Source organism: Aricia agestis, chromosome 8, assembly GCF_905147365.1.
Source record: "Aricia agestis chromosome 8, ilAriAges1.1, whole genome shotgun sequence".
In the NCBI taxonomy this organism is placed as follows: domain Eukaryota; kingdom Metazoa; phylum Arthropoda; class Insecta; order Lepidoptera; family Lycaenidae; genus Aricia; species Aricia agestis.
This window is the reverse complement of record NC_056413.1, coordinates 9,167,750-9,182,964: the sequence shown is the minus strand read 5'-3', so window position 1 is coordinate 9,182,964 and position 15,215 is coordinate 9,167,750. Positions and strand designations below refer to the sequence as shown.

At 37.8% G+C, this 15,215-nt stretch overlaps 2 protein-coding genes across 4 annotated transcripts in view; one reads left to right on the top strand and one right to left on the bottom strand.

The window, feature by feature from the left end:
* The window catches only part of LOC121729211 (pseudouridine-metabolizing bifunctional protein C1861.05), a 253,194-nt gene extending 239,094 nt beyond the window's left edge, over positions 1-14,100 (bottom strand). Inside the window, exon 1 of the mRNA XM_042117641.1 lies at positions 13,938-14,100. The gene's annotated coding sequence lies outside the window, so the exon portion shown is untranslated. The remainder of the gene's footprint in view (positions 1-13,937) is intronic.
* LOC121729210 (EF-hand domain-containing protein 1-like) overlaps positions 3,477-15,215 on the top strand; it is a 45,976-nt gene continuing 34,237 nt past the window's right edge. Inside the window, exons 1-4 of one of the 3 annotated variants that reach the window (XM_042117639.1) lie at positions 3,477-3,597; positions 5,629-5,818; positions 6,507-6,723; positions 9,328-9,483. In XM_042117639.1, coding sequence (XP_041973573.1) covers positions 5,631-5,818; positions 6,507-6,723; positions 9,328-9,483 — 561 coding nt within the window. In that variant the 5' untranslated portion in view covers positions 3,477-3,597; positions 5,629-5,630. Of the gene's footprint in view, positions 3,598-5,625; positions 5,819-6,506; positions 6,724-9,327; positions 9,484-15,215 lie in introns of all 3 variants that reach the window. The other 2 variants (XM_042117638.1, XM_042117640.1) reach the window with 2 other exon arrangements.

Genomic DNA, 15,215 nt, shown 5'->3' with positions numbered 1-15,215 from the left:
AAAAATGGAAGTCTTTGGGAGAGGCCTTTACTCAGCAGTGAGCATAGGCTAATAAAAAAAGTAACTACATAAGTCGTATTATCTGTAAAAATGACGCGATAGCCCCATTTGACCGTTTAATTCGTTTGATCCATGAAGGCTTCCGCCCTTTCCAGTTCAAGGTCTGTATTTGCCCTAAAGGGCGAAGTCATTTCGCAAATACCAGAGTCGCGTTCAGAACCTACCATTTAGTAGAATGATAGCCCAGATTTTTCGAGGCTTCCAAAACTAAAATATTATCATAGAGTATTTTTTTTATCCCTACACAATTCATATCATAGATTTCAAGTACCTTTAGGTATCAGGCACCTTTCGCATAGTGCGGTCTTTATTTTCTTTTTTTTTCTAATTACTTACCTTAATACTGTCACGTTAAAATTTAGATCCTCTGAGCACTAGAAAAAAATTGTTTTGATTACTATGAAGCTAATTTTTTGTGAGTAGCTTCATTTTGATAAGACGAACAATATTTTTATTTGCGAAAAATCTTGAAAGTGGTAGCTAACAGAAATGGAAAGGATTTCATACTTTGTCTTGGTGGTCCTCTAATATGGATTGTTCTATTTGTTGGACAATATTATTCTTAAATTAAATAACTATTAATCTATCAATATACAAAATATCAGCTTGTTAGGGCGGAACCCTAACCTTTTAGGGTTCAGTAGTCAACTAAGTTTTATTGATTACAGAACCCTATAACGGAACCCGAACGAGCTGATTTTTTGTATATTGATAGATTAATAGGGTGAGGTTTAGGTTAGGTTAGGTTTAGATTAAGTTAGGTTTAGGTTAGGTTAGGTTAGGTTTTTTTTTATGAAATAAGGGGGCAAACGAGCAAACGGGTCACCTGATGGAAAGCAACTTCCGTCGCCCATGGACAGCATCAGAGGAGCTGCAGGTGCGTTGCCGGCCTTTTAAGGGGAATACGGTAATAGGGGAGGGTAGGGATGGGAAAGGAAGGGAAGGGAATAGGGGAGGGTAGGAAAGGGAATAGGGTAGGAGATTGGGCCTCCGGTAAACTCACTCACTCGGCGAAACACAGCGCAAGCTCTGTTTCACGCCGGTTTTCTGTGAGAACGTGGAATTTCTCCGGTCGAGCCGGCCCATTCGTACCGAAGCATGGCTCTCCCACGTTAGGTTAAGTTAGCAGTAGCGGAATTAAGTACTATTATTGAACACGAGTAAGTACTAATAAACAGTGGTCCTCCTTATAAAAACCTTTTACCTTACCTTCCCGCTTTTGCTCTAAACATAAGCTACATACTTATTAAATTATGTAAATCATCTTGAAATATAAAAATGTATTTTATTCACTTTTAAAGTATATTATTTTGGCGATGAGATTTCTCCACTGTAATTGTAGGACTCCTAAGTATGAATATATTATGTTAGAATTGTTCTTGGCCGCGGATAGCCCAAGCTCCATACAAATTTGCCCATACTCCTTATGAGAAGCTACTGAGAGAACGATACGGATTCAACGAGAAATATCGATAATATCAGCGAAAATGTGTTGAAGGGAGTCTATTCGACTTCGATTAATTTTCCTTACGTCTGTCGTTAATTGAATCCTACTACTTCTTCTTTTTATAAATGACTCCTGCCTCATACATACGTAATGATTTATCGTAGCGATAAATCTGTGCAGACTGGTGCAGACCAGTTTGCGCAGTTTTATCGATCGTGTGTATGAAAAATCGTTGACGATATCGTTCGTCAACAAGTTGGTATGAGCAAATAAAATTTGCTTCCTTTTCATGAGCCAGTCTTTACACCATAGACTCCGCTTCTTTTTTTCTTGAAACACATAACCAGGCCTAATATAGCAAGTGCGTCATAATCCTCCATTGTTAACATGTAACTCCCAGATCGACGTCGATATCGGAGGCGTGTGGATGCCTCCACACGGATCGAACGTTCCTCCTAGGAACGTTCGATTTATCTGCACAGTCTGAAATCGCTACGATAAATCGTTACGTATGTATTTTCCCAATTCGAGAAACTGAATACTAACAAATCAAAAAAATATGTTTGTTTGCGTAGAACTTGGATCAATAGGTATCATCTTTTAGATTTGTACTCCTACATGGTATTTTGCTATCATATTTAAAAACTACGATTGGTAAAAGCCAATGGTTTTACTGTATAAGTAAACATTAATAATTTTTTTAATGATAATATTAATGTAGCAGTATTCTAATTATTCCAGTCCTATGTAACCTAGGGATTAGGCCTGAGCGTGTTTACACACGCGCCGCAGCGGCAGCGGCACCGCCACCGCGTCGGCGCGGCGTCGCTGCATCTGGGGGCACGGGAGTGCCCCCGCCAAGATGAGCCAAGCGAAGCACGCAAGGGCACTACCTACCTTTTCTCGCAACGTTTCGTCGTATTTTTGAACCCTCGTAACTTTGGTTTGAATAATGCCAGATAGTTGAAATTTTTAAGATAAAGTGACATAGTTATTAAATGCGCAAAGTTTGAATATCGTAGATATTATACTTTAGATTTTATAGGAGTCCAAAAACTCACAATTTGGTCACTGACTCACCGATCATCAAAACTGTTAGGGTACTTCCTGAAGTCTTAGAAAGCTGAAATTTGGTATGTAACATGATATTAGTACTAAAACAACAAAAAAAATTATCAAAACCAACTTAACTTATATCCGTACCATTATAAAGCAAAATTAGGCAAAATTTTGTGTTTTTTGTATGGGAGCCCCTCTTAATTTTTTACTTTATTTTAATATTATTATTAAATATTAAAGTAATCGATGGCTTGGCCATTTTGTTATTCGTCAGGGCTTTGAACCTAATAATATACCGTAACTAATGATAAATGGCGAGGCCACCGATTTTAACTAATGTGTAGAGTTTTTAGATTCTCGTCGTGCGGCTGACACATTATAATATTATTATCAAATATTTTGCCGCGCTTTAGTGTAAAATTAAGGTTTTTATAAGATTTAGGGCTGAGTATGTAAGGTTAGAAACTTGGCTCTACATGAGATCTCACTACTTTTTGACACGACGAACTATATATTATTATGTTCTCATCTTGGCAACATTTTTACATGAAAATGTTTTTGGTGGGATACTCATTACTCATCCTTGTACCTCCATGGGCCGGCGGCGACGGCGAGCGGTGCCGCAGTTTTTAACAAACATACGAGACTAGTCGGACCCATGATCGCGCCGCAAAACGAGAAACGCTGCCGCTGCGGCGCCGTATGTAAACAGCCTGAGGGTCTAGGGCAAGTCATTTACAATCCCATCCGACACATTAGCGTGTTTTTCATTTTAACACACATCACGTGTGGTTGAGTTGGGTCGTGTATGACAGATGTTTACCTTCTTGCGCCATGCTATACTTCACTTGGCAACCATTTTGAGTATCCTAGCAACGCGTTGATGTTTGTCATGTTTATTTCAAGAGGTGTATTATATTTTAGTGATTAAAATTTTATCCTTTTATAATAAACACTGCTGAGTATATTTTCATTTACACTGAGTAATTACATAAAGTGAGTGTTTTATCCCTTCTGAAGTAAAATAACAGGTAAGCCGCCACGAGTAGAAGTCGGACTACTGACTAGGGTGAAGGTTTGATGTGTCAGAAGAACTATCCCACTTTCACTCTGCCAAATAAAACGATAATTTAGGCCCAGTCGAGCCAGCGTGTTGAATTTAAATGTTGGTTCCATATAGTAACGATTTACTAATCTCTAATTAAGCTAATAAAGTCCAGTGATTAAGGGCAGCTTTCTGTACTTGTAGTTGCTATTCTATTTGTGGTGCGTATGATTCTTCAATTATAATTTTATGGTAAGTTTTTAGTAATTTAAGTACAAGTTCTACACATCTTTAAATTTACAAACTTCAATTCTATAATGATAAACTACTATTAAACACAACGTAGAATGTATCTAGATATTGATATTTACAATTTACTACTGACGGTGTTATATTGTGCACCATCCATGTGACTTCAGTAGTACGTAAAATATAAATCTGGAATCCAATAAGACGCGAGAGGCGGAGGGCGGCCGTCGCGCCGAAGTCCGGAAATATTTAAGAGGATACACCAGGGGCGAGAGAAATTGAAAATAGGTATTTGAAAATGTATTGCTGTCTCACCAATCTCAATTCTCCCACCGCAGAGCGCGATAGAGACAACATGACAAAAGTTCTAATAAAAGAACAGAAAATCTTCGATTCGTTGTCCGCTGATTCCTTCTCCAAAACTTAACCGATTTAAGTACTTTTTTCATTAAGAATTAAAGCAAGGTTTGAGCTGTGTTCCTATGTTTTATTTTTTTGTATATTCTAGCCTGTTTTGTTTTCTGGGTGTTTGAACACAGAGGAAAATCTGGCAATTTTTTTGGGTTTTTGGACGTTCTTATCTAATTAATAATGAAATTATGAAAAAAAAGAAAACATGCTAATAGTGGCCATAGATATTCAGGAAAAAAATCATAACTCTACTGGCATTATCCAGGGAGGAAACAGGGGACAGCGTTTGTATGGAAAAACGGCGGTGTGGACTCCTCTTAATCGTGGATATCGCAGACACAGTAGATTTTCAATTGTTTTGCGGCAGCCAGCTGCCGATTGGGGATTGATGGGTTAAAACGAGAAAACTTCCCTCCTATTCATTTATAACTTTTTACCTATTATCCCATTTTCGCTGAAATTATTAAGTATACTCATAAAATTATAGCACCTAATACCAATATACTAAGTTTGTTCATGTGTTTTGTGTGTGTGAATGCGATGAAGCCAAAAGAAATAGCATTATTGTTTATTTCGGTGTGTTTGTTATAGCACAGCTTCCTCAAGTACAATTTCCATAGTGAAATCGAACTTGAGGACGAGTTTAACGACACCTCATGATATGAGGTGTCCCACAACGGCCAACGCGACGGCCACGGCTAACACTGTAAAACATACAAACACAAATAATAGAGATGATGACAAGGTCAAAGATTTTTCTAATGCAATAAAGATATTTAAGTAACTGTAAAAAATAAGTATATTTTCCAAAATTTCAGCTTGATAACTTTTGTATTTTTTTGTTATGAGCCTTCAACGTTAGATAGATAAGTTGATTTTTTTAGATGAGTTGATTTAAATTAACTAAATATTTATTTACTATTCGATAACTTATGCAATTATACTCTAACCAGTGAATCTAACCACTTAAAGCGTGACTGTCGTAACTCGTAGCATACATATTTTAGTATGCTACAAAGATGCGCTTAGACTGGTCGCACTATAAAAGCAACTTTTGTTATGAAACCACTTTCAAAAACGCAATATTTAGTATACATATGGAACAAAGTTCTTCCCCGATGCGTACAAACTACAAAACAGTGACGTCATAATTTCGTAGCACTTTGTGTGGAGCATTTCGGGAAGGTCTATTTTATTAGATTTTTGAATTGTTATATCTTGGAAAGTTTTTAAACTAATAGAGTAATAATTTCACTGATGTTTCTACTTTTGAATGGTCCTTTAATTATTACCAAGAAAAAAAGTCATCATGCCTATTTTTGTGGTCAAGTTATAGTTTTTAACTTTTGTTTAGTAGTCATGGCGTGGGGTCTACCGAAGCTCCCGGGCTACACGTTCTCCGACCCAACGCGTGGGTCGCACCACCTGAGGAGCTCCATGCGCTTCTACCATGGCTACATGATGCCAGACACCCTGGTGCGTGGGCCCGGTGGTACCGACACCGACGTCGACAGTAATGCCTTCGCGCTCGCCGATGACAGCCTCAAGTGAGTTATGTTTCTGTTCCTCAAGAAAGCTACCTAAGTTTTACGCCGAGTAAGTCGACTGAGTTCAGTCACTGTACTTCAAAAGAGTCAAGTCTTATCATTTCACCAGATGCCTCCTAAGTCCTAACGCACCTAACCAGACAACATTTGCTCAAATTATCCTATATTAGTTTTTAGCCTCTACAGACTTAGGTGACCTGTGAGTCGTAACTCGTAACATATAAACTTAAACGAAATCCTCAGGAAACGTATTCTGAGGGCTAAATTTTATGGAGGCGATTAGTGAAAACGCAGATCATTTTAACCTATGTCGCCTATGAGTTAAGTCGCCTCTTAGGGCCGATTCACACCGGAATGGCAGCGTCGAGGCGAGCACTTTCAGCGTCATATGATTTTAAACTTTATCTTCAATATTACATAGTATCGCTTGAGAAATCGCGGCAACGAGCGGCCACGGGCGGCCATAGACTTCTCAATCGATACTATGTATTACAATAATGAAGATAAAGTGTAAAATCATATGACCCTGAAAGTGCTCACCTCGCCGCTGCCATTCCGGTGTGAATCGGCCCTTAAGCTCCATATAAACGTATGAACCGCAGTGAGTTACACTATGATAAACATACCTACTGTAAAATCTATCTGAAGATATTATAGCTTGTTTCTATCATATTATTTCTTTTTTTAGCTATGATCCTTCCCTAACTTACGGTCGGGTGAAGCAGAGCGCCCCACCCGCGGTGATCCCGCACTGGGTGCACTACAACAAGCGGTGTCTCAACTTCACTGCGTTCTTCAAGCAGCCCGTGTTCGATGACCCCCTCGAGAACTACAGAGTCAGGGTTGTCAACATCATCTACTTCCTGGAGGACGATACGCTCACTGTCATTGAACCGAAGATTAGGGTACGTTTTTTTTTGGTGTAATTTTGTATTTGAATTTAGAGCTTAGATAACCTTCGTTAAGGTTCAAACTACCTATAAACCTTCAACACATATGTAGTTACTATCAGAGAAATTGATTCCTAGGCAGATGGGGGACCTACGTAGTTTGGTCGCATTACGTCAAACCCAGCCACAATCAACATTCACAACATGATCCGACCAAATAACGTTGGTCCGTCAACTGCCCAATTTCCTCGATGGTACATACCTAAAGTATTTGAGGAGAGCACTATTATGTTAATTTCTAAATTACAACAAAAGTCTACAATCTTGATCGTACTATTGTTATAATATGATAAAATGAACTGTAAAATAATGCCAAAGAAATGAGAATTGTAGTAGTAAAGCCCAAGTCGGTTGTAAATTAAGTTTTATGGCCAATTAAAGACTTACAAGACCTGATAAATTATGACATACAAAACCTACGTTCATTTTTAAAACGCCAGTAACAATCGACGAAGTTTTAGACCAGAATTCGTCGAAATATCGGAAAGGAAATAGTCGGAAGTGGTTGGAACATTGTCGAGATGACCTTAGCGATTACATTGTAGAGTATTCGGCGTCGAATGGTCGCCATCGGAAATACCTTTTGCAACTATTCGGATAAATTACAAAGTCAAATTCAAAGACCTAAAAAAGACAGTTTTGTGATCGAGGTGAAGATAGCACGCATTAAAAGGAAGTGCCTATTCAAAATAATTATACTAGAATTTTTCGTACAGTTTGTATTTTTGCCTGAGAAACTATAACATTTTAGTACATAAATAAAATCGTTACTATTGTTCATTTTTTTTCTATCCTTTCGTTGCGTCACATTAAGAGTTAATTACCCAATTTTATAAGAAGTTATACTAAAAAATTAAAAATAACATATATTGGATCATTAGATTCGTTCGATCGATTCGATTACGTCTCCTCTTTTCAGTTAGGTAAAAAACCTAGTTCTGTAGAACAAAACTACACATGACAATGCGCCCCAACACAAAACGGAAGAAGAGCTAAAACATAGTAAAAGTAAGTTATCTTTATATAAAGGCACCGTGCGCGGCTTGTATGTGTGCGCCATAGTATCAATGCGTCGCCACGTACGGCACACAATAAAATCTCGGCCAGTTTTATAAGGCTGGTGCCGCCGAGATTTTGTTGTGTGCCGTACGTGGCGACGCGCGCGGCTTGCATGTGTGCGCCATAGTATCAATACTATGGCGCACACATGCAAGCCGCGCGCGGTGCCTTTGTATGAAGATAACTTACTTCCCCTCCTTTTACTATGGCTAAAACGTCAAATTCACCTACAATTTATTTTCACGTTAACAGACTGTTAATAAAATAAGAATTTGAACTTGTTAAAATATAAAAGAACGGACCAAGATTGAATCGTTGCAATGAAAATAAGAAAGATTGTCATAGTTGGGACTTGGGAGGACGGAGGAGTTTGTTTTCAAAGTTCTAAGACTTCCAAGTTCCAAGTCGCAGCTAAGATAAATTGCAGTGCGCCCACCTGCTCAACGCTGTAATGTAAATATACTGTCCACCGCATTATAATAATGATTACAGCATATTATTTTTTATAGGGTGAATATTTTAGTACGGGAGCACTGGAACAACTTTTTTTTATTACTATCGAGCAATTTTTTGTAAGTAGCTTAGTTTTGATAAGACGAACAACATTTTTATTTGCGAAAAATCTCGAAAGTGGTAGCTAACAGAGATAGAAAGGATTTCATACTTTGAATAATTGATGGTCCTAAAATATGGACTATTTTATTTGTAGGAAAATGTTACTTTTAAATTAACTAATAACCTATATACCTATCAATTTACAAAAAACCAACTCGTTAGGGATTCTGTAATCAATATAGTCCTCCGTTATAGGGTTCTGTAATCAATAAAACTTGGCTGACTACTGAACCCTAAAACGGAACCCTAACAAGCAGATTTTTTGTATATTGGTAGGTTAATAGTTATAAAAGTCTCGAAACGGAATAAGTATGAACCATGTATAAATAAGCAAGTACTAAAATATAATTTACATAAAATAATAATATTATTTAATTTACAAGCGAATGAGTATTTGCTAGAAGCTAGGTAGAAGCTAGGTAAACAAATTGTATCCAGCAAATATCTAAAGTAACCCTGAATAATTTAAGCCATTTTCCTTATTTAAATTGTTTTACATAATTTTATTACTTGTGTATGTTTAATTGTTATTACTTATTTTTCTTAATTTATTATTATTACCTCAATAATATGACTCGTCGTCGACGAGTTGAACTTTGCACATCTAATTGACTACATAATTTATATTTATTGTAACTTATACTATAACATAATAAAATATATATATCTGTACTGTTCAGGAGATCTAAAAATATTTTTAGTCTTGTTTTGCAGTTCTCTTCCAAACATTATGTCAAAAAATTGAAACTATAACTCATTACCCAACTACGAATGGTTTATACTGTGTAGCTTATCGCGAACTATCTTAATAATATTATCTTACTTATTACTCATGCTTTAACACGGTTTTAGTTTTGGCGTCACAATAAATTCTAATCTTTGCAGAACTCTGGTCTCTGGCAAGGCAAGCTGGTGAAGCGGGGCAGGATACCCAAGAATGACCTGGGCGATCCCTGGCACTGGAAGGATCTGGACATAGGCAAAGACATCTGCATCTACGGTAAAGTCTTCCACACCGTGTCCTGCGATTTGTATACTAGGGTGAGTGACTTGATTATGACGTAATATTGTTTCTTTGTCCTGAACGCAGGCCCTAATGTTACTGCGACCCTTGAGGATATGTTCTATCTGGGTGCACGGTAGTGCACCTGCCGAGACGAGCCAAGCGAACCGCAAGGGCTTTACCTACCTTTTCTCGGAGTGTTTCGTTGTTTTGGGAACCCTCATAGAGTTGGTTTCCCATATACCAGATATTTTCAGGATATGATGTCAATAGTAGACTTATTAAACATACAGAGTCTCAATTGAATAGCTTTTATACTTTAGATTTTATTGATATCTAAAATACACCGATTTCGTCACTGACACATTGATGATTATCAAAATGTTTGGCTACTTCTTGAATTGCTGGAAAGCTGAAATTTGGTATGTAATCTCAGTTTAGTATACAAGCAACAAAAAAAAATCATAAACTTATAACTTTCACCCCCTATCCCCTAAAATTGCGGAGTGGAGGTTTATATTAGAATTTCATCAATTTTATAAATTAGGATATAAGAGTTTACACGGGACTGCAGACCCGTACCAAAAAACCTTTAAATAAGTACCTACTTACAAGAACCAACTTATGTTTGAGCGACCTAAAATAAATCAATGAAAAAAAAAGAACCAACTTACAAAAACAACTGAAATCCCACCAAAAAAAATTTTTCTTGTAAAATGTTGCCGAGATGACCAAATAAGGTTTATCCTGTGAAAAAGATATGAGATATCATGTAGAGCCAAGCTTCTGAATCTACATGGCTAACTCTACTGAACCTGAACTTAACAAATTCTACATATCAGTAAATATGTATGGCTCGGCTGTTTTGTTACTAACTTTAGATCAAAACTAAATATTCGCATCACCTTCGCGACGGTAGCGAAACGGCGAAGCCATCATATTATTTACTGGTAAGTATGTAGAATTTGTTTAAGTTAGGGTCAGTAGAATTATGCCATGTAAATTCAGAAGCTTGGCTCTACATGAGGTCTCATATTATCTTTTTCACAGGGCCTTATGTGGTCATCTCGGCAACATTTTACAAGAAATGTTTTTGATAGGATATAATTATTATGCGTTTGCGTTCGAAAACGAAGCTCGTTGACGTAGGCAGAAAGGCAGCTAGCCTTAAGTGGAGCTGGGCAGGGCACGTCTCCCGTATGCACCCGGACAGGTGGGCGCGCCTAGTTTCGGAGTGGCTACCGAATGGTCGGCGTAACAGAGGCCGACCCAAGAAAAGGTGGCGCGACGAACTAGATGCGTTTGATAAAGAGTGGCCAACAACTTCACAGGATCGTGAACTTTGGAAAGAGAGAGGGGAAGCCTTTGCCCAGCAGTGGGACACTGTAGGCTGATAATAATAATAATAATAATTATTATTATTATGGTATCCTTTTTTGTAAATGTGTAACGACAATGTGGATGCGCCGTAATAATTTCTATTTGACGTCATGAAATGAGACCTACAGATATTTTAACTGAGTTCTATTAAAGGTTATTTAAAATCAAAGAAGTCATACTACAAAATAGTATTCACATAAAATGTGAAATATCAACGTCAAACGCCTTTTCATTGGTGAAAAGTCAAAGAGTCAGCCGTTTTGTCTTTGATTGACATTAATGAGAGAATATTATGGTGCCTTCTCACGGCGCGTATTATCGCAAGCCGCGCCGCGCCCGCTCGAGCCACGCGCCGTGTGAAGGGGTGGCTCGGGCTGGCTCGAGCAGGCGCGTTTAATATCACGCGCCAGCTCGAGCCACGCGCTCGTAAAAAGTGATGGCGTGGTTGCGTTCTCACGGCGCGTGCTACCACGAGCCGCGCCGCGCCCGCTCGAGCCACGCGCCGTGTGAAGGGGTGGCGCGGCGCGGCTCGTGCAGGCGTGTCCCGATCCGATTAAAGTCGGTAACTTCAAAGGCGCGGCTTGAGCAAACAGGCGAGCACGAGCCACCCCTTCTCACGGCGCGTGATATCACAAGTAGCGCCACGTCGACAAAAATTCAAGTAAAATGAAACTTTATTAACACGATAATAGATATCATTTTGCTCTAAGTCACTACGTTAAATAAGTAAATTTTAATGAAATGCAACTTTATTCACTAGGCATCTAGGTAGCATTTCAATCAATGCCACTAATTTTATTAAATTAATTGTAATTCATTTATTTGATAACAGATGCTGCTGCTTGGCGGCTACATCGCGCTATAGCTAGCACGAAGATTTTTATTATAGGTGATTAACTAATATGAAACTCTTTTCACTTACACTCATTCTTGGTGTTGTAGAATTATCACGCCAGAGGGATTTAAGTTCCAGGGTGGGATACCCTGGGGGCTGGGACTAAATTCCCATGGCGTGTATTGGTCCTCAAATACTGGTGACAGTTCATTCCTGAGTTTTACAGTGCATGGCAGGATGTTACGCAAAAAATGCATGGTGGAAGACTGCCACTCACCAAGGTGATGAGGATTGATGATGGTATGTTTTTCGCGTGGAATGATGACGAAAGCTTGCAGGATGTACGATTCCGAACAATAATAATTGCTCAAAACCTTCCGGGTTTCCCGTGATGCTATACTATTTTTATAATTCACAATAATAATAATTATTATGTTTCCACTCGTACTGGTGGAAGAATGACGCTTCTGTTCGAGCACAACATCACGAAATCCGTCTGTACGGCTACCCTGGGACAAAAAAAAAATGGGACTAAATGCAACCTAGTTGCCTAGTGAATAAAGTTGCATTTCATTAAAATTTACTTATTTAACGTAGTGACTTAGAGCAAAATGATATCTATTTTCGTGTTAATAAAGATTAATTTTACTTGAATGTTTGTCAGCGTGGCGCGGCTTGTGATATAACGCGCCGTGAGAAGGGGTGGCTCGTGCTCGCCTGGTGGCCTGTGGCTCGTGCTCGCTCGTAATAGCTGGCTCGGTGCGGCGCGGCTTGTGATATCACACGCCGTGAGTAGCCAGCCTTAGTTAACTGTTTGATAGGATCCTGACAGAATTAAACCCATACAATAGTTGGATTTAATTACTAGAATAAGGTACGTGATACAGGTACACACTACACAATATGCAGGTAAGTAATTAACTTATTAATAGCATACCTTACGCTCTGTGAACGCTATAAAAATTACTCAACTACCATAATATTACAATAATTACTTATAAGTTATAATTTATATGAATAATTATTATGATAATTACCCTAATGTTACATATTCTCATGTAAATATGTCGCCTTACCTTGAAATCTTTTTATGTCAACTGGTAAGGACATTTAAGTCAAACGCTGTTCAAAATCCTGTAAGTAGATTGTCTACACTCTACAGTCTACAGGATAACGTTTGACTAACAAAAGGCAATCAAAGAAGTCGACTGTTTTCCTGAAGTTTATAGTTATGTACTATCTAGTTATCTTCTATATTAACATGACCGGGCAGAGTATTTTTGGTCTAGACACATAAAGGGACGTCATATCTCGTGTAATAGACTTTATCTTTCAACTTAGACGGTGGCATTTTGTATGCTGCACTTGTTTTAAACTCCCAATCTGCAAGATTTTGTCGGTAGACGACAGTTCTTAATACACTTACGATAATATACGTGGGATGCTTATCTCACAAGGCACGTACCGATTTCACGTGCGAATAAGTTTCTATCTGTATTTATTGGAACGAAGTTCCTTATCACGCGTTGCGAAAGGGGGCTAGACGAAAAAAGTTGTAACGACTTGACACAAAAGTGTCGCGGTATATTACAACTAGAACAAAAATGCTATAGTTGTAAGCTGTGCGGTAGCGCGTGTTTCTGTCTCTCTTTATCTCTTCCTCTCTTTTTTTGTGTGTTTTTTTAATAACTTCGTTCTATCCGGGTGTCCCTTGTTTTAGATTGAAATATTTAGTATTTATCGTAATCACAAACCCTACCTTCATCTAAATCATAAACTTAAGTAATTATTTTCCTAGATTCTCATCGATTTTACCGTGTAGTTTTTCACATGATAACCACAGTCCACAACAAATATTATTATTTATCATTATTATGCCTTTAATTTGATAAAAACAAAATGAAAGAAACAAACATTTTGTTTGCCAGTGTTTAACCTTGACATCCTCGTTCGGCTCGCTAATATTATTCCTTTTCGTTTTCGAAGCAGGAATCACAATAAGAGTGAAAGAGACAGATTCATACTAGATACGAATAAAGCATGGCCGCCGGCCGACAACGATTCATGAGTTGGTTTTGTTTACAAATATAGCACCGATTTGTGTTCACGCGATTATGAATCGATTCTTCTAGGTAATAAAGTTTAATTTAATCGAGCACAATGCCTCGATAAAAGCGCTTACTATAACCTCAAAATTATAAAACCAATGAAATATACCGTTACATACACCAATAATGTTACAAACGTGTAAGTATTTTGTTAAAAAAGTCTACTTACCTTATTTTGTTGATATTCGATGTAATTCGGTTGAAAAAGCGATGAAGCTACCCTTCGAAGTTGGAACGCACGTCACAAAACAGACTCATACATTAAACATGTCCGCTATCCGATAATAAAAAAAATATTTTTCTGCCCGCACCGTTTGCGTCGTTTCACGTGCCCATCGCCGGTTTAGTTGACGACCGGGCTCGGATATTCGCTATCATTATTTTCATGTGGTTAAGTACTAGAATATTTTATTCTATTACCGTCCGTAATTTTATGATGATTTAACTCTCTCAAAAATATTTCCTTCTCTCTCAAACTCTCAAGAATATTTCCTTCTTATGAGGAGTAAGGACTAAGCAGTTATTTTGGCACTTCCTACCTACAATTTTATAAGTGTCTTTAAACTCTTGAGATCAGTAATATCTTGTCACGCCCGTGCCATAATAACTCGGATTAAGCTTCATCAACATGATGGGTATTGATAAGAAATAAGGTCTGAAATGTCTTGTATTATTAAATATCTACTATTCTATTTCAACAGCAGATTTTCCTGACTGACCTACTGATTAGTGAATAGAATCAGACTTATTATAATTAGTATCATTAGCCTATGTCTTATATACAAAATTTTGTATCATTGTATTGGACTATCTTCTAGCATCATCGTCAAAAAAAAACCAAAAAGTTTTCATGTTCTAAAATAATCACTTTACACGGATCCATCGGTAGCGGTTGATAAATGAATCGGATAGGAATTACTAGTGAGCGAGACCGTACCGACTCATCCATCACGCTGAGCAGGTGTCCTCAACTGACGGATTGGTGCCCATCGATGTTTGGATGTTTGTAATTTCATACCGATCCATCAATAACCGCACGACAGCGGCAGAACTGATTCGGGGCTAATGAGTGACCTCTAACGCTTAACCTAAGCCGCTTAGGTAAAGGTTAATCTTCATGATACTGATTAATGATATTCTACGAAATCATTTACGTAGTTCTTAAATAAAGTTTTGACCTTTGTAAATAGTAAAATAACTATGCTACTGGTACTCCAGCGGCTCCGCCCTCGAAAAAGCTGCTTGTGCTGTAAAATGGTCAAGGTAAATAGTAGCATAATATGTTAAAGGAGTCTAAACTACTGCCATGTCTTTGATCGAAATCCGTTCAGTAGTTTTTGCGTAATGATCTAACAAACATAAACTTTTACCTCTATAATAAGTAATAACTAAAATTGCAAGGGTACCATAGGCCTATAGGGCATTACTCGTATTAGAAATTACAAAC